This window comes from Labrus mixtus, chromosome 6, assembly GCF_963584025.1.
Source record: "Labrus mixtus chromosome 6, fLabMix1.1, whole genome shotgun sequence".
Lineage (NCBI taxonomy): Eukaryota > Metazoa > Chordata > Actinopteri > Labriformes > Labridae > Labrus > Labrus mixtus.
This window is the reverse complement of record NC_083617.1, coordinates 30,656,521-30,674,885: the sequence shown is the minus strand read 5'-3', so window position 1 is coordinate 30,674,885 and position 18,365 is coordinate 30,656,521. Positions and strand designations below refer to the sequence as shown.

At 39.2% G+C, this 18,365-nt stretch overlaps 1 protein-coding gene across 1 annotated transcript; it reads right to left on the bottom strand.

Annotated features, from left to right (window-relative positions):
- Window positions 1-142: 142 nt before the first annotated feature.
- Window positions 143-17,577, bottom strand: pik3ap1 (phosphoinositide-3-kinase adaptor protein 1). Its single transcript, XM_061040914.1, has 17 exons — window positions 17,389-17,577; window positions 16,113-16,538; window positions 15,336-15,580; window positions 14,903-15,041; window positions 14,653-14,795; window positions 9,630-9,762; window positions 9,303-9,499; window positions 8,993-9,170; window positions 8,842-8,904; window positions 8,501-8,752; window positions 8,349-8,405; window positions 7,666-7,859; window positions 7,499-7,571; window positions 7,183-7,353; window positions 5,382-5,452; window positions 4,665-4,765; window positions 143-977 (listed from the first exon to the last, which is right to left on the bottom strand). The coding sequence occupies exons 1-17, from the start codon at window positions 17,417-17,419 to the stop codon at window positions 866-868; spliced, it is 2,586 nt and encodes an 861-aa protein (XP_060896897.1). The 5' UTR covers window positions 17,420-17,577; the 3' UTR covers window positions 143-865.
- Window positions 17,578-18,365: the final 788 nt, after the last annotated feature.

Here is an 18,365-nt window from a genome sequence, read left to right as displayed (position 1 = left end):
AATAAGTGTTCATCAATGTGTTCTTCATCAGTTAAAGATGAGAAGATGAAGTTACTATAACACTACTCTTTGTTATTTGACTCATTGTAAATATGGTCTATATACAAATATTGATTTAATATAAAAACAAAACAATTGAAAATACTTTTTCATACACCAATATGTTTTTATTGCAATGGTTGGAAAATGCATTTGTCAGTCGTAGTCTTAACAGCTATATTGAAATTTTGCACACAAAAAAATGCTGAAAATTAACGTTGACAAAAAAGGATTGCGGAAAATATGAATTTACTATGAAAGTTCTGACAAGAAGCTTTAGCTAACTACACACTCTCACCCTTTACATAATGGTTTAAAACTTCAGAATATAATAAAATATCATTTGATTCTACATGCTTTATGCAAACAACAAAAAAAATTAAATACATTTTCACACTTTGGAGAAGATGTGAGTGGAGTCCACCCATCAAGGGCCTAACAGAAAACATCTAGCGCCATCAAGTGGCCAAACATGATAATGCACAAGACAATGCCATAGTCAATCATCAACACCAAACTTCGTCCTCAAAGAAGTATAATGCTGATATCATCTCAAGTATAATAAATAACTAACAACTAATAACAATGTCAAGGTATAATAAGTTGAATAACTTCTGCTTTCCCACTTGTGGCACATACACCTTCAGACATAAACAATGATGTATTGGGACTCTGATTATTGTTTGGACATGGATCCATTAAGATTTTAAAAAATGTCTGCCTGTCTCTTCATGTGAATAAATCTTATTAAATGTCAAAGAACACAGTCTTTTCAAGTCTATTACTCTTCTTCATAAAAAAATAAGCAGTATAGTAGACCTGTCAATCACCGCAGGCGACGAGGTAAAGGAGGTGCTGAGTTTGTGTGTCTTTGAGTGGGTCTTTGAGGAAGGGCTCGAGTTGGACAGGATATGTAGCGATCGGTCTTCTCTGGAATCCTGCATAAAAAAGCAAAAAGCATGAGGTAATCTGCAAACCTTTCCTGGATAAACTACGGTACTGTCTGAATGTTATATCTATTGTCAAACCAGCCATTATAAAAAAAACAACAACGAACAATAGCACCACATATCTAGACTGAAAATCCTGTGTTAATATAGCAAACCAAAGATACAATCATTTTCCATTCATTTTTCCATCTAATATTCAAAAATCTGTGAATGCTTTTAATGCCTCGTCAGGAAGATTATTTGACCCAGTTGAAAAAAAGAATCTGCTGCCTACACAGAGGAATCCATATCACAGGAGGAAGAGCAAACATACAAAATAATTCAGCAGAGCTTCTCTGCTTGGTGAGGGACTTCAGGTGTCATATACAGGCAACGTCTAGCTTTCTATCTCAGGTAGCCCATTAGTTTGAGGGCCTGGCAAGTAGAGAGTTTGGAGGTGGGTTGTCTAGGTCATTTAGCATCAACACTGGTTCATGTGACTGCCCTCTCCCTTCAGTGTTAAGTTCCACTTAACTAGGGATATCCACTTCCTGGGATGCGCTGTGAGATCTGCTCTTTGACATCATGCACCTTTGTCCATTTTTTCTGGGTACAAGTCACTCATGCTGTGCCCATAAGCCTCTAGGAACCCTTAGGCTGCAAACATGCAGTCTAGGTAAATTCTATAGAGACATGTTTTTGTAAAGACGTGGGCTCGTTACAGAACGTCTTTTTCCCTCTGTATTCCCAGGTCACACACCACTTAGTGTGTAAGAGACAGATCATATCTGGAGTTGAGCACTGCCTCAGCTGGTCATCCAGTAGTCATAAAACTGTTTTACTTTTTTTTTTTTTAATTTACAAAAAAAACCCCAATAATAATTAAAAAAAAGATATACTCTTTTGAAATGTTTGATATGAGCTTAGATTTCAAACTGTTTCCTGTATGTTCTCTCTCGTCACACCGTATCATATGTGTACATAGATGTGCACATAATGAACATCAACCCCTTCATCACTTTCTCACTTTGTCTTCCGTCAGGGACAGCTGGCAGAACATTATTGTATCTCTAATGGCTGCCAGCAGATTCATTATCGGCCTCTCTGTTTTTTTTTTATAGCCGTAACAGGTCCACCCTTAAGCTAACTAGATTTCTAGAGAAATCTATGTACTGTTTGCTCTTTGGCCCCCACGATGAGCTGGGCACACAGCAGCAGCCATAATGTGTCCCCTGTTCTTATTTGAATGTCAGAAGAATTAAAGATGCTGCTGGATACAACAAACTGTACACTGCATTAAGCCAACACGTTCACATTTCAACTTCCCTCTGAGAGAGGTATCCGGTATGTCTGACTCTGGGCTCTCTTCACTTTTCATAATTAGACTTAATAGCTGGATGGATCAATGAGTCTATCAATCTTTATTTGTGTAGCACCAATTCATAACAAATGTTATTGACACTTTACAAAAGAAGCAGGTCTAGACCGTACTCGTTGTTATATATTATATTATTAACTCTGCAAAGCCAGATGTGAGCTTGAGGCTGACCCAGACATTACAGGACTGTGTTGGCAGTAGCATGCACAGCCTTAATCATCAAGCTTATGTGATTTCAATAAACACCAACTTGCTGACAAACTTTAAACACTTTTTGTATCAGGCCTTAAAACTTTGAATAGGCGGCTGTGGCTCAGTTGGTAGAGTTGTCACCTCTCAAACAGAAGGTTGAGGGTTTGAGCCCCAGATGAGCAACATGTCTGATGTGTCCTTGGGCAAGACACTTAACCCCGTGTTGCTCCAGCTGCTTCGGTGGTGGTGTATGAATGGATTAGTGTTGTACTTACTCTCTGATGTACGTCGCTTTGGACAAAAGTGTCTGCTAAGTGAACTGGGTGGGTGTGGGGAGTGAATGAAATACATTTGTTGTTGATATTCTCAGTTTGTGTGTGTATTGCTCCTTGTGTGTTCTGTCGAAGAGTTAAGTGCTAGTATTATGTGTCATGACTCTCTCACTCTGTGGCTCCCTCCTGATTGAGGTTCATTCCTTTCACCTGCTCAAACCTGCACACCAGCTCTCCATCTCCTCATCACCTCAGCAGTATATATACCCCGGCTCTCCATCCACTCATCGCCAGATCTTTGGGTGCGTTCGAATTGTCCCTCCTATCTCCTTTCACTATCCACTTTACCTTAACCCCGGAAGCATTTAAGTGGCGGCCATGATAAGAGCCGTTCGAATTCTCTAAAAGTTAAGGAAAGGTGGGTCAATGCTTCCTTTATAACCTCCTTTAGCATAGGATACACTGGACCATCCTTTACGAAAGGAGATGAGATATGCCGCCCCACAATTCCTTGCGGCCGCAACATTTAAGGCGAGTCGCGCAGCCGACCGTTCACGGAAATGAACGATGATCGTAAAGTGACACAGATCATGAAAGGGATAAAAAGATAAGAGACATTTTTATCAGATGATGTTTTATTCAACATATTTCATTCACTTCAGAATGCTTTGTGCAGTTGTACATTTGTATAAAACATTATATATCTTAAATAAATGTAACAATGAATTTCATACAGTCATATTTATTCTGATGTTGATTTCTGAGTGGACAGGAAGCTGATGGTTTCACTTTTCTTACTTGTAGCCTGGTAGTCTATATTTCTTTTATTTCAATCCCCCTCGTGGTAATCAGGATTATTTCACCGGTAAGAAGGCACAGGGGAAAGTTTTTTAGATGCGTTTTCTGTAGTCCATTATCTGAACATTGTAGTTTCAACACAGCAGACTCACGTCATTAACCTCCGCCGGCCCGTCGCATTTAATGACGTCGCCTAGTGGAAATGTGGTCGGATTGTCAGAGCAACGAGATCGCGTTTCCCTAAGTCCTTTATGAATTCTCCAAACATCTTTTCTTAACCTCATGATGTTTTCCCCGGGGTTAAGGTAAAGTGGATAGTGAAAGGAGATAGGAGGGACAATTCCAACGCACCCTTTGTGTCAACTACTGCGGTAGACTACATCTCAGGCTAATTAAGATTTTGAATGATTTTTGAAAATAATCTTTTGTGCTTGTTTTGTTTTTGAGTCTTATCCTGTTTTTTTGTTTTTCTTCAGGATCACCATTCACCCACCTGCCTCAACCTGCTCTCTGGACTCAGGACCACTCAGCCACGCTCAACCCTACTCTGGTCTGGTCAGCCTTCATCCCCTTCACTCTGCCAACCTCCAGAATCTTCAACCCATCTCCATCTCCATTTGCCACAATAAACCTCATTACCAATCAACCCCTCTGTTTATGTGTCTTGCATCTGGGTCCTAAATTCACTAGTCGTAACAATTATCGGTATCCTTTTAATATTTTGGCTGTGGCTGATAACTGGTAAAAAATAAAATGTGTTATAGAATATAAGATATAGAATATTTTAGGGAAAAATATAAATAATTAATTAATAATAATATTACAGATGTGCAGAAGGCCTTCACTAATGTATTTAAAGTTAAAAATAATGGTGTTTAATTATTCCTGATGTTACCATACAAAAACCTTTATTGAGGAAAAACACACATTGGTATTATTTCTTTGTATTGTACAATACAACTGTCTTGTATCACTAAATTAAATACGGTTGTATTCTTGTGCATATTGACACCAGATAAGGAGGAATAATTGATCCTTGAACTTGTTCAAACTGACCTCTCTGGGACTCTTGGAGGAATCCTGGGTGCAGAAATGAGCGCTGCAGCATCACATGGCCGTGGAGGTCGTGGTGGAGGAGGAAGATTTTCTATTGTGTCCTTCAAAAGATCAAATAGATATTGTAATAACACCTAATCCACTTTGAAAATAAGAACTGTCATATAAGCTCTCTATGATCTTGATCTAACAACATTAAATAATAACTTAATGTAGACTGGCCAAACTCTCTTGAGTATATAAGAATGTTGGTTTACAAAAAAGTCCAAATATATTTAACTTAGCTTCAGAAAAGTGTACTGACTTTTTCGGTTTTCTTTTTCAATATATATTTTATTGACCTTATTGGGAATTGATTAGGCTCATTCATCATTGGAGAACTTTGTAGTTAGCTTCTTCTTATATTCTAAAGGTATGAGTATGTTAAGATTGAAATCTGCAGAAACAAAACATCTCTTTTCTTATCTAGCACTGATGTGTCATTTCTGAGAAAATATTGCGATGTGTGCTTCAAAGACTTTACAAAAAAGTTATTGTCGATTGTGTCTCACTACGAAATTACGGACTCTGAATTAGATCTGCACTTGTAGGTTTTTTTTTTCATAATATATGAAGCTATTGACTACTTAATTAAAACTTTACTCAAAAACTTTTGTATTTTTTGGAACCTAAGACACAAATAGTCTTTGTGTCTCTTTGTGGTTACTTCAGGCTCACCTCAAAGTCAGGCTCGGTCCCACTGCTGTTGCTAAATGTGCTGTGAGTGCTCAGTCTGTTGCTCTCAGTACCTGGTGTTCAAAAAAAGATCAATGTGAAAAGTCAAGACATGATACAGGTTTCTTTGTGGTTGGTACTTGTGGGGAAGATTAGTTTTAGATGACTGTTCAGCATGTGTGCAAGGAGAGCTAGAAGCCATCAGAGCTATATTAAATAGCTAAAGATATAGATAAACTTAATGTGAAACCACGAGGCTGTGCAAATTCAATCCACATAAAAATATGAAATCATTTAAAAGTGCAGTGTTTGAACTATTCTTACCATACACATTTGTTTTTTTGTCTTTGTAAAAAAGGTTAAAACAAATAATTTGGCCTCTTAAAATGATACTGTCTTTGTTGTAAAAATGTTCAGGAGGGAATTTTCATCTAACATGTTTAATTTCTCTATCCATCCATATATTATCAATACTGTTGATCCTGTTCTCTGTTTGAAGGGGCTGGAGCTGATCCCAGCTGTCAGTCCCAGGGCAGACATACAAAGACAAAATAAACATGCACAGTCACATCCACACCTACAGAAAATGTAGAGTCACAATTAACCCGACGAACATTTGGACAGAGGGAGGAAGCCAGAGTGCATTGTGGGAACCCGTGAATGCATGGGGAGAACATGCCAACTCCACAAACAAATGCCCAACAGAGATTCAAATCATGAACCTTCTTGTTGTGGGGGGACCCCCGTGCAGTCCATGTTTAATTAAAGTTAAAGTTTGATATATACTGTATGACACCTGTCAACTTCCAGCATGAAAGGAGCCTATCTCTGCAGAAAATCAACAGTTACATATTTGTCTGCCAGCCAATGAATAAGCCCTAATATATTACATTACATTTCAATTCACATCCAGGCTTATTTGAGATGTCTCTGGATATCTGTTGTGTAATTTTGCATAAGGTTAAGATTAAGGTAATTCTCAGACTCAATGTCTGAAAAAAGCAGGTCAACGGTCTTTATTTAGAAAGCTTCTTAGAGAACTGTTTATTTGCAGCCATTTGATCTAATTGACTCCACAGAAGGGGTGTTAAAAATTGAAATACATTATAAAAAGAGTGAATTGTCATAGCCTGACTTGTTTGCAAGTAAAAGCATCTGTAAAGATTTGTTGTGTGTTTTTAAAATTGCAGCTTTGGATATGCAGATATTTTAAAGTTTTCTTTAGCTGTGCAACATTCAAACATGTTTTTTTCACAGTACCAGTATGGTGAGAAACAGAAGGGGGAAAAGATTGATGGTGAATGATTGCAAGAAATTAAAAGACATGTTCTGAGCCTATATTAAACCTGAATCTGCTTACTGGGATTCAATACATTGTGTTTCTTTTCAGACAGAATAATGAAGGAAGCTCTGGTTCAGTAAGCATTGTTTGAATGTAAAACAAAGGGCTGAACTAATAAGGTAATGTCTATATTTCCTTTAGGTTTAGATGATAAGGGCTATTTTCATTTCCTCCAGGCAATGGTAGGCTTTAGGTTCTTCAGCCACGAAGGTGTAAAAAACTAAATGAAGTAATTTATCAGTTTGTGTAAAGTAAGCAGAAATGGATCAATTTCACCTTTGTTACACATCCTTTTTCAAAACCCCTTTTTGTTTTACATCCTGTAAAAAACTGTTTTCAGTCTGTAATGCCACAGCTTTGAGGAATGACTAAGGCTCCAATGTACTTTGGTCCTTGTTGTTTAATCAGTTTAATCACTGAGACACAGGGTTGAAAAGCAAACACAAAAGCATTTGGACTCACTGGATGTGCTGGACGTGCTGCCAGTCTTCCAGCTGCCTCTCTGTATAGTATGTGCTGCTGGAGGTGGAGGAGGAGCCTCCGCCCTGGGTGCAGGCTCGTACACAGAACACTCCAATGTCACACTGGAGCCCCAGTATAAGTTCCTTTGCAGCGGAGCACTAATCTCATAATCTAAAGAGGGGGTGCAGTGGGGGGAGGTTTAAACAATGGTATGTGATTTCACACTGTGTGCTGTCAGAAATTTCAAATGTATGACTCTAAGACATGTTAAGGTGAGTAAATCGTGGAGATATAAATATTAAAGATCCATTTTCACCAAGATCCTTTCCAGTCTTCTCTCTTTCTTTGTGTCGTCTGGTTATACTGTCTCGTAATCGCTTCAGATTTTCCTGAAGAAAAGTAACATATGATACAGGACAAATCAATTCCTTGATCACTTTCCAGAAACTGACAGACCATATACAGTATGGATAGTTGATGTACCTGCTGATAGCGAATAGAGTTGGCCCTCCGCTCATGATCCAACTGCCAGGCCTTGAACTCTTGCACAGCTTCATCCACATTAATTTCCCCCACTTTCACCCTCTCCTGCAGAGATATGAGCTGTCTCTGTCCGGGTGTTTTCATTCCAGCATAAGGATCATAAGAAGGAGAGGGTGGGTCTGCAACAGGCTGGCCTGCATTAGAGGAAAAGTCATCAGTAAACAATAAGAGAGGACTTAACCAATCATCTGGAATTGTTTGCACTTTGCTACTAAAGCTGCTGGAAAAGAAGCCTTTTGACTTGTAAAAAGAAGAAGAAGAAATATTTTTAATAGAAAGACTAAGGGGAGGCAGAATCAAGCTCATAGGTAAAGAGTGACTGCTCTGGGGGGGGAAAGAAGAGGCAAAGAAACTGGAGAATGCCTCATAAGTAATTAAATATGAACACTGCATGGTGACATTAGCCTACTAAAACAGTTAACACCAAAAACAAACACAATGAGAGGTTTTTCATAAATTATAAAAATTATTTTAAAAAATAAGGTTTTATTCTTTTGGTAGGTTGAACTTTTCAAAATAAAATATAAACATTTTTAAATGGTCTTACAACCCACACATTTAAAAGAGGACATAACAAACACAAAAAGAAAAAGTTGTAATTTTCAATCATTGTTACTGCTTACCTTCAGGAAATCCAGTTTCCATAGTTTCTCTCTGAGATGTACCTTTATCTGAAAATACTGTGTAAATATTGAGTTCATTATTTGGCAGGAGTACTTTAATGAAATCTCATGTACCAAAACATTTTGGAGAAATAAAATAAACTGCTTAATACCTCTAGAAATGTATGCCATAGGCTTCTGAGGCTGAGACTCAGTCTCAGGTCTGGGGATGGGTGCAGGTGGACGGTTCTGGATTACAGGATTATAAGTGCTGTTTGTGTCCACAGTGTCATAGATATCCTCTGGTAAGAGGTTGTATGGATCCTCTTCTTCTTCAATTTGATCCAAGTCGTATTGACTGTCTTTTTCATCTTCCTCACTTTTAAATTGTTCAATGTTTTCCTGGCTCTGTGAATGTGGTTTTGCTGAAGGGCACAAAGTAACCACTTTTCACACACAACAAACAAGATGCTTTAATTGTTATGGGCTTAAAATATGTGGTTTCAAAGTATACCTTGGAAGAACTTCCTAAGCAAAGCTTCTTCAGGGTTCTCACCAACTGCAGACATCCCCTCATCTGAAAACAAACCAGGACAGCATCATCAGCAACAGTTTAACAAAACATATTTAAATATTAAGGACTAACACCATTTTCTTTTACATACATAGGTCCTCTGCACATTCAGGGTCTATCCCCAGCATCGACTCATATATGTCCTCTGAGCAACCTGAGTACTTCATCATGATATCTTGAGAGTTAGCTGACATCAACTCGTACACCTCTGCACTCTCCTCAGTGTTGATTGTGTCTTCAAAATGTGACTTTAGCATGTCTGCTGTCTCCTAAAATGTGTGAAAACAAGATGAGGTAGGTGAAGACACATAGAAGACACTGAGCGTCAGTGTAGAATCCACAACACATTGTTGAAGTTATTCAAGGAAGAAACGTCCACGGTCCACGACCGCTTGACTTACAACAAATTCATCCATAAACTGCCTGAGATCAGTGTAGCCACTTTTCTCTGCCATTGTGTTGGGGTAGTCTCCATACTTGTTCATGACACTGTAAGCCTGCAGAGCCCCAGGACACTGAAGTAGAATTGTGGTCAGTTTCTTTAAGCCATACTTCGCAGCAAAGTGAAGCAGCGTTGGATACTCCTCATTACGCTGATCTGCAGAACAAAAAACAATCACTTTCAACTAATTGTATGAATATTTGTTGATCCCTAAAAGAAAAAAAAAAAGACACAAATACACTTTCAAAATGACTTTATGATTTAAGACATTTAGTACTTCACTCACATGCTGCCATATTGTCTTCTTCTATCTGTTTGATTCCAAACAGCTGAAGACTGTTTGCAGGCATCTTGGATTTCAACGAGTCAGTAAGCATGTTGTCCAGTGATTCTGTTGCATTTGACGTAAAGTTGAAAGCCTGAAAGTATGAAAGGAATTATAAAAACTTGTAATGCACACACAAAGTCCAGTGTTAAAAAAGGAAGCCAACGCAGATATGCAAAAACATTACAGTTCCTTGAGTGTCCACTTGAGGCTGGTTGTAAAAGCCGTGGAAGTCACATACACACCCATTCTAAAATGCCAATTTTGAAGCTATAAAAAAATGTGAACAATCTGGTTTTAAACATGAATTTGGTCTGAATAGTTCAATTATTTAAAAGTAAAGTTCTTTAAAAGTAAGAAGTAAACCTTAAAATAAATCCTAAAAGAAATGGGTAGCCAGTGAAAGGTCATTAAAACAGGAGTAATATGATTTATCTTTTTTGTTTTAGTTAAAAGTCTTGCAGCTGAATTTTGCACAATTTGGAGACGACTGATTCATTTTTGGTCTAAACCTGTTAAAAGACCATTACAATAATTTTATCGTGCAGAGAAAAAGCATGAATGATTGTTTGAGTGTTGTTAAAAGATAGCATTGATCTTATCCTAGCAATGTTCCTGAGGTGGTAATAGCATGATTGGATAACTTAGTTTGCACATTTCTCAAATGTTAGACTGCTATCAAAGCTCACACCCAGGTTTCTGACATATTGCTTCACACTAAAAGATAGAGGACAAAGAGAAGAGAGGATATCTTGGTGCAACTTATCAGGACTAATTGTTAAAATCTCAGTTTTTTTTCAGCCTTTTTTTAAGAAAATTACTGAGGCCTGCTCGTGGTACCTACGGTCTCTAAATGTACTATGGGAGGTAGATCCTTCAGTTATCAGGCCTGCTCGTGGTACAGTTTCTAAATGTACTATGGGAGGTAGAGCCTTCAGTTATCAGGCCTGCTCGTGGTACAGTTTCTAAATGTACTATGGGAGGTAGAGCCTTCAGTTATCAGGCCTGCTCGTGGTACAGTTTCTAAATGTACTATGGGAGGTAGAGCCTTCAGTTATCAGGCCTGCTCGTGGTACAGTTTCTAAATGTACTATGGGAGGTAGAGCCTTCAGTTATCAGGCCTGCTCGTGGTACAGTTTCTAAATGTACTATGGGAGGTAGAGCCTTCAGTTATCAGGCCTGCTCGTGGTACCTACGGTCTCTAAGGGCCAGATTTACTAAGATCCCAAGTAAAGAGTACTAAATTGTGTGTTTGTTCCAACAAATTGCACGTTTGGTTGGTGGGCGTTTTGCGGGTGATCTACTAAGAAAATGTGCGTGAATGACACCAGGTGCAAACCTTGTGGAGGCGGTACTATTTAAATTAGGTTTTTGCGTGTTCTACTGGTTTACATCATGGATAGTTTGGACGGAAAGCAAGATGACTGCAAGCGCAAAATAGGTATCAGTGGAAGAGGCATTAAACGCACAATATTTTCAAGTTATAGCAGATAAATCTGAGTATTACAAAAAGAAAATGTGGCTCATAAGAAAACCTCGGCATTAAACAGGGCCTCTCTTTCCTTCCCTCCACCTTTTGAATGAAGTGTTATACATTGGGCAGGAGGTGTGAGCTGTGTCCTCTGTGGCACGGGCGATCAGATGTGACACTCGGCACATTATTGCGCACCAGATAGCTGGTCAGTGCTGTGTCTGATCGGACATAAATGCACAGTACAAGAGGTATCGAAGACGGGGGTACAAGCAGTGGTGAGGTACCCCAATCCAAGCGTCCTACAGAGTAGCAGCAGAGGGCTGTAGAGGGAGGAGACGAGCGCATTATGGAGAGGAGCGCACTGGAGGGAACGAGCTAGGGGAGAGACGCGTAGCCCAAGAAAAAGGAAATCCCCAGTTTAAAATGTAATGTTGGCGAAAAGAGGGAAATGGGAAGAAATAAATGTCAATGCTGAAATTCTATAGAATGCAGAGGCTTTGAATGTTCAGTTTTGTTTAAACAGGCAACAATAGCCTGTAGTTTAATCATGGTGTTTCATGCTGTCATATACATGTGTGTAGAAAAGCGCGATCTTTATGCCTTCTTTTGTTGTGCCTATGTCTCCTCCTACAATAACAGCAGCCTGAGTAACGCTGGTATCCTGGGTGAGCACCTTGCTTTCAAAGGTGTTAAATACAGACACCGTCACAATCACCGCAGTTTTTGCCAGGCTTGGTAAAACGCAATGTGTGTACTAACTTCAGTTCGTTGCATTTTCTCCTCCCAGTATTTTGCACGTTAGGGCAGAAACGCCCCATATTGCATATTCATTAAGGCAAACGTACTAAATGGACAATGTGTGTTGTTTTGCTCATATGAAAGATTCAATCCTCGCTGCGCGCCGTTAGTAGCTCAGATAGCACATTTTTTTGCTGGTGGTATCAAGTTTGCACACGTTTTAAGACACGCAAACCTTTAGTAAATCAGGCTCTAAATGTACTATGGGAGGTAGAGCCTTCAGTTATCAGGCCTGCTCGTGGTACAGTCTCTAAATGTACTATGGGAGGTAGAGCCTTCAGTTATCAGGCCTGCTCGTGGTACCTACAGTTTCTAAATGTACTATGGGAGGTAGAGCCTTCAGTTATCAGGTCTGCTCGTGGTACCTACAGTCTCTAAATGTACTATGGGAGGTAGAGCCTTCAGTTATCAGGCCTGCTCATGATACCTACGGTCTCTAAATGTACTATGGGAGGTGGAGCCTTCAGTTATCAGGCCTGCTTGTGGTACACTCTCTAAATGTAATATGGGAGGTAGAGCCTTCAGTTATCAGGCCTGCCAGTGGTACCTACAGTCTCTAAATGTACTATGGGAGGTAGAGCCTTCAGTTATCAGGCCTACTTGTGGTACAGTCTCTAAATGTACTATGGGAGGTAGAGCCTTCAGTTATCAGGCCTGCCCGTGGTACAGTTTCTAAATGTACTATGGGAGGTAGAGCCTTCAGTTATCAGGCCTGCTCGTGGTACAGTCTCTAAATGTACTATGGGAGGTAGAGCCTTCAGTTATCAGGCCTGCTCATGGTACCTACAGTCTCTAAATGTACTATGGGAGGTAGAGCCTTCAGTTATCAGGCATGCTCGTGGTACCTACAGTCTCTAAATGTACTATGGGAGGTAGAGCCTTCAGTTATCAGGCCTGCTCGTGGTACAGTCTCTAAATGTACTATGGGAGGTAGAGCCTTCAGTTATCAGGCCTACTAGTGGTACCTACGGTCTCTAAATGTACTATGGGAGGTAAAGCCTTCAGTTATCAGGCTCCTCTCCTCTGGAATCATCTTCCAGGAGGCAGACACAGTCTTTATCTTTAAGAATAGACTTAAAACTTTCCTTTTTGATAAATCTTATAGTTAGGGCTGGTGCTGGTGTAGACCAGCTCCTAGTTATGCTGCTATAGGCTTAGACTACCGGGGGAAACTGGCACCTTGAGCTCCTCTCTCTCTCTGTCTCTCATTCACATCACATAACTGCATGTCGCTATCTGTAAATATTATTAACCACATCTCCTGAGCTCTCTTATGCTTAGGGTACCCTATCCCATTTAAGAACCCCGGCGCAGTTTCGGTAGATGGCATGAGCCTGGATTTCTGCCTCATAAAAGGACGTTTTTTCTTGCCACTATTTTTTTTTTTTTTTGCTAAATGTTGGTAACTAGGTCTTTGTAATATAGCAATGAGTAAGGTCTTTTACCTGCTTTTTGTAAAGTATCTTGAGATAACACTTGTTATGAATGGTGCTATACAAATAAAGATTTGGTCTGGTTGTGGTCAGCTTCGGCTGATTAGCTCAGGCTAAAAACAAACCGAGTTGCTCTAGCAACAATGTTATTTCACCCGGAGTCCGCAAGCATGATGAGTAAAATTTAGTGATCTGACATCCAGAAATGTAATTATTCAACTATGTCAGAGATGACTAATAACCCAGAACTTCTGGTTTACTAAAAGTAAGTTTGAGACAGCATTTCCAATATGGTGACCTCCATGGATGGGTCTCAAAACAATGCTTCAGAAAACAATAAGTGACTTCACTGAGAGTATGTCTGTGTTTTACAGTCCATGGTGTGCCCAGCCACTCAAATGGTAACTGAGCCACAGTGTTCCTTTCATCTGAACACAAATTGGAGCCATTGGACTCAGTTTCCCAGGATCAGTCAGATCAATATTTTTCTCTGTGTAAAACCCCCTCATGGACATGGTCTTCACATACTGTTGGTTAATATGTCACACGGGCATGACATCATCTGGTCAGTGAAACCTAGCTCTTTAAGTGATAACAAAGCATTGAACCACTTTTTTTATGTTCTAAAAACAACATGACAGGATGTTTGGGGGCCCAGACTCTGGGTACAGACTCGGCTGAGTTGAGTCTATTTTCTGCCCCGTTATCTCCTAACATATGTGTAGCATAAATGCGCCATAAAAAATGTTGCAAACAACAGCACTTAAATGTTTATCTTCTCAAAGTTAGTTTATTGAATTAACTAATTAACTTATTATAATAGTGATAAATCGATTATTGTAATTATTTCTAAGAGCAAAATTTCATAATTGCCCCACTGTGTTATGTGTTGAATGGAGTGACGTATTCAGACATGGAACTCAAGCTGTACTGATTTCATTTGACACGCTCCATACTCCACAATGGCCTTATAAACATACACAATGTCGGCAAGATCTCCTGTAATTACCAGCTATGCCCTGTACCATTGCTGCAAACATACCTAAACCCCACCACCTCTCCAGCATCAACCTGCAGGCTCTGGGGGTTTAAGATATAATGTCATATCTCCTCAAATTTTACAAATGTAAAATAAATCTGCTCGGAGTGATGAGGTCAAATGATGCTTTGCTGCTGCAATAAACATTTTAACCATTTCAAACGTGAGTTGTCTGACTGAAATTTGATACAAATAGCTAAACAGATAACAAAATGATTTCAATATATGGCAATGGCTTACCTGGCACATGAAGTTAACAGGATCAGTAGCATTTTCAAGCAGCCGACTGACTTCTCCTATAGTGGTATAATATGTAACAGGCTTTAAGCTGAAGCAGGATTGGTTAGTGTACATGGTGAGTGATACAACTCCCGCAGGCATATCTGCAGAAAAAGATTTAAATTCAAGATATTCAAGAGAGAGAGAGATTCAAAATCACGTCATCAACACTAATCAGTTTAAGGTGACAGGATTTCTCTGAGATACTTGCCGGGTGCTAAGACACTTATAGTATATTCATTCTCCACAGTGCCTGGGACTCTTTTTGCAGAATGGTTTTCAGAGGAAAACTCCACCTCTGGAGCCGACTCTACTTTATGTGTGAAAATGACAAAAAGTTTCTCCTGTTCCTTAATAGAAGAGGGGAAAAAGAGTTAATCTCACTTCTTAGAAATGATCCAAAACTAGAACATTAGTTCATATTTAGAAAACAAAATTTTGCTTGAATACTTTTGATATCATTTGAACTCACTTGCACCCATAAATGGCTGTAACAAAATAAATGCTTATTATATCTGCAGTCAAAAATCTCTCATAAATTAACTTAATAAATGAGTTATATAAAGTACTCTTATACAAATCATATCACATCGGATAAGCTCAATATCTCTGATGTTATTAGTATGCAATTCCTTTAGACTTACTCCACACAGAACTTTGTTTGGTTGAACAGTGAGACAGGTGAGGTGGGGGGGTGTTCTCATTTCCATGTTTGTTGAGTTCCCCATGGTCACAAGTTCTCCATCCTTTAGGACAGGTTCTTTTTGCTCGTCTGACACAACTTCCTCTCTTTCAACTGTGATAGGATTTTCAGTTGACAAGGCTTTTGTTATGGCTAACTCTGCTACACCTGCAGCTTTGCTCTCATGCTTAGCCTCAGCTTTTCTGTCTTTGAATAAAAAGAGAAATGATTATCAGAAATGATTGACGTCTTAATGGTTTGTCAATTTGACCTTTAATAACAGCAAGGACTAGAGACCCTGGTTTAGAAACAATTACCCAACCCCTGCTAAGCTCTGACGATAGTTTCAGTTTTACATGCTGTAGCCACCACACTACCACAATGGAGGTGTGTGAAATTGTATTTGTATTGTACAAACCTTTTCATAACCCATAGACTTGTCTTTAAGTAGTTCTCGCAGTGACTATATCTTTGGCTAAAACAATTGTCTATTTTTAGAAAATTGTCAGTTTAGTGGATTGATTACAGTAATTTCTTGTCAAATCTTGACTACCACATAAATTGCAATAACTGTTTAATATGCCTTTTGTAATTTTGGTAAACTTTCATTGTTTCATTTAATGTTGGCCTAAAATCCACTATCTGTTTTCAATTTAAAAAGCTTCAGAATATTAATACAGATCACAACATTGAGATGTCTTCGAAGGCACAATAGGAGTAATAATAAAGTTTGGTGTACTGTCATTGAAGGCATCCAATATTGTGGAGACATAGACTGAAGGCTCGTCCTCAGCAGAAATCTTTCTCCAGTTGGGCCAGTCTACAAAGCTTTCTGGCAGTATTTCATCCTCTGACACACCGCACAGCAGTGCCACCACTCTGTGTGGAGGATGAAGCAGTTTCTGAAGTGCTCCCTGCAGCTCGGGGTCACAGAGCATGTCCAGGATTGTTCCCGTGAGGAGTAACACAATACACTTGCAGCTTTGAAAATACTGAAATTGATATCCATGGAGTTGATCAGCTGGGCCGACTGCATATAGCAAAATAGACCTTTTGCGGAATTTTCTGGAGGATTTTAAGATCTGCTGCAAATATGTTGCCCATTCCTGTGCATCTGCTGTGTGCAGAATTAACAGCTCATATTCTGAAATTGATTCAGAATTAGCTGAAAAACACAAAAATTGCAAACTGATCAGTATTAAAAGTACTTGGCAATAGTCTTAAAATAACCTGAGCAACGTAAAAAAAAAAGTAACATTAGTTCCTCTCACACTCTGTTGGTCTGGCCTTATAATGAAGTGAGTCACAATGCTGAATCATCTCAAACATGTTTGAGCTGATGACAGCTCAGAGAGGTATCTCACAAAATATGACACAGGTCATATTATGTGTTGGTTTGGATGTTGTAGCAGGAAGTGTACAGTATGTCAAGGAAATGCTCCACAACATACCAGCTGTCTGGCATTGAAATGTCAAGGTGACTGTGGTTCCAGAATGAATGTTCCATTTGTTCTACATTTCGTTGCAGAGCCAGCGAGAAGTTGTCCAAACATTGCACTGTGCAAACACTGGTCAGAGCAATCGAGTTTGACTCATTAATGTGTTTAATCAGGTTCAGTTCAACTTTGCACACGCTAACTGGAGAAGAAATTCCAAACATCTATCTCCCCTTCATCATAACTTACACTGACGCCTGGGATGGGAGAATGGCCATACGTTTGTTAATGGACCAATTTAGACGTGTGGGAAATTTTTTAAACGTGACTTATGAACTAACCTTCCAGGAAGGCTGAGGCGCTTCCTCTTTTTTAATAAGCTCATAAGATACTGATAAATGAAAGTTCATTTAAACATAATCTTTGAAAAAGGTAAAGCATTCTAAAGGAGTACTTAACATTATGTAATAAATAATATTGTAAACTGTGAAGTGCTTAAGTAGATATGCATATTTTTTTGAATATCTTACCAACGGGAACTGACTTAGAAGACGGTTCTAAAAGACATATGACATTTACCTGATTCAGTTCTTGAGACAGGTTCTTCCATGTTTGTGAAGCCTTAAAGCTGTTCAAAATCAATCCACAAGGAGCATCCCAGATATGTCCTAGTTGTTGTTTCTTGAAGTTTTTCTCCTCTTCAACTCGCACACCATTCGCTTTCACCAGCTTCAGCTCTTCTCTCAGGTTTATTAATAGCAACCCTTAGTTTCCTGATTTTGGTGACTCTGCCCCACTTCCTGAAACAGTTGAAGAAGTGAAATGCATCACAATGGTGTCATGTTGTGCAGCATGTCTCGATAACACTTGCCCTTTGTCGTATCTTTATCAGGCATTAGCCGATTATTTAGAGTAAAAAGTGTTATTCAAATGTAGGTGTGTTTACATTTCTGTCCCAAACATTTCTACTTACATTCAAATAAATTACCTTACTGAAGAAACACGATGAAACACTTTAGCTATCTGTTTCTCAAAAACATGTGACACACACAACCACAGCCACGGATGTGCGCAGACACACACACACACACACACACATGCACACACATGCACACGCACACGCACACACGCACGCGCATACACACACACACACACACACACACACACACACACACACACACACACACACACAACATCAATATACCTGTTGTATAACTTACCAGCTTCTTCTGTTTTTCACTTCCTGTGTTGTGTTCTGAGTTTCGGAATGAGAGCGATACTCTGAAAATCTATCCTCGTTAACAAAACATAAAGGCCTAAAGGTAACATTTCTGCAGGTGTGCCTCAGCAGATAGAGGGGGCCAATCCAGTGATCTGGAATATCTATTTCTGTTCTACTTCTATTCAGGTACCTCCAGTCAGCATAGAAGTGACAAGAAAATAAATCCCATCTTCTTCTGATGGCTGTGCTTGTGTGGCGTGTGTGAATCAGTGTATCAATGTGTGTGAAGGGGTTTAATATCAGGTCACAGTAGTAGTACAACAAGCATTGGTAG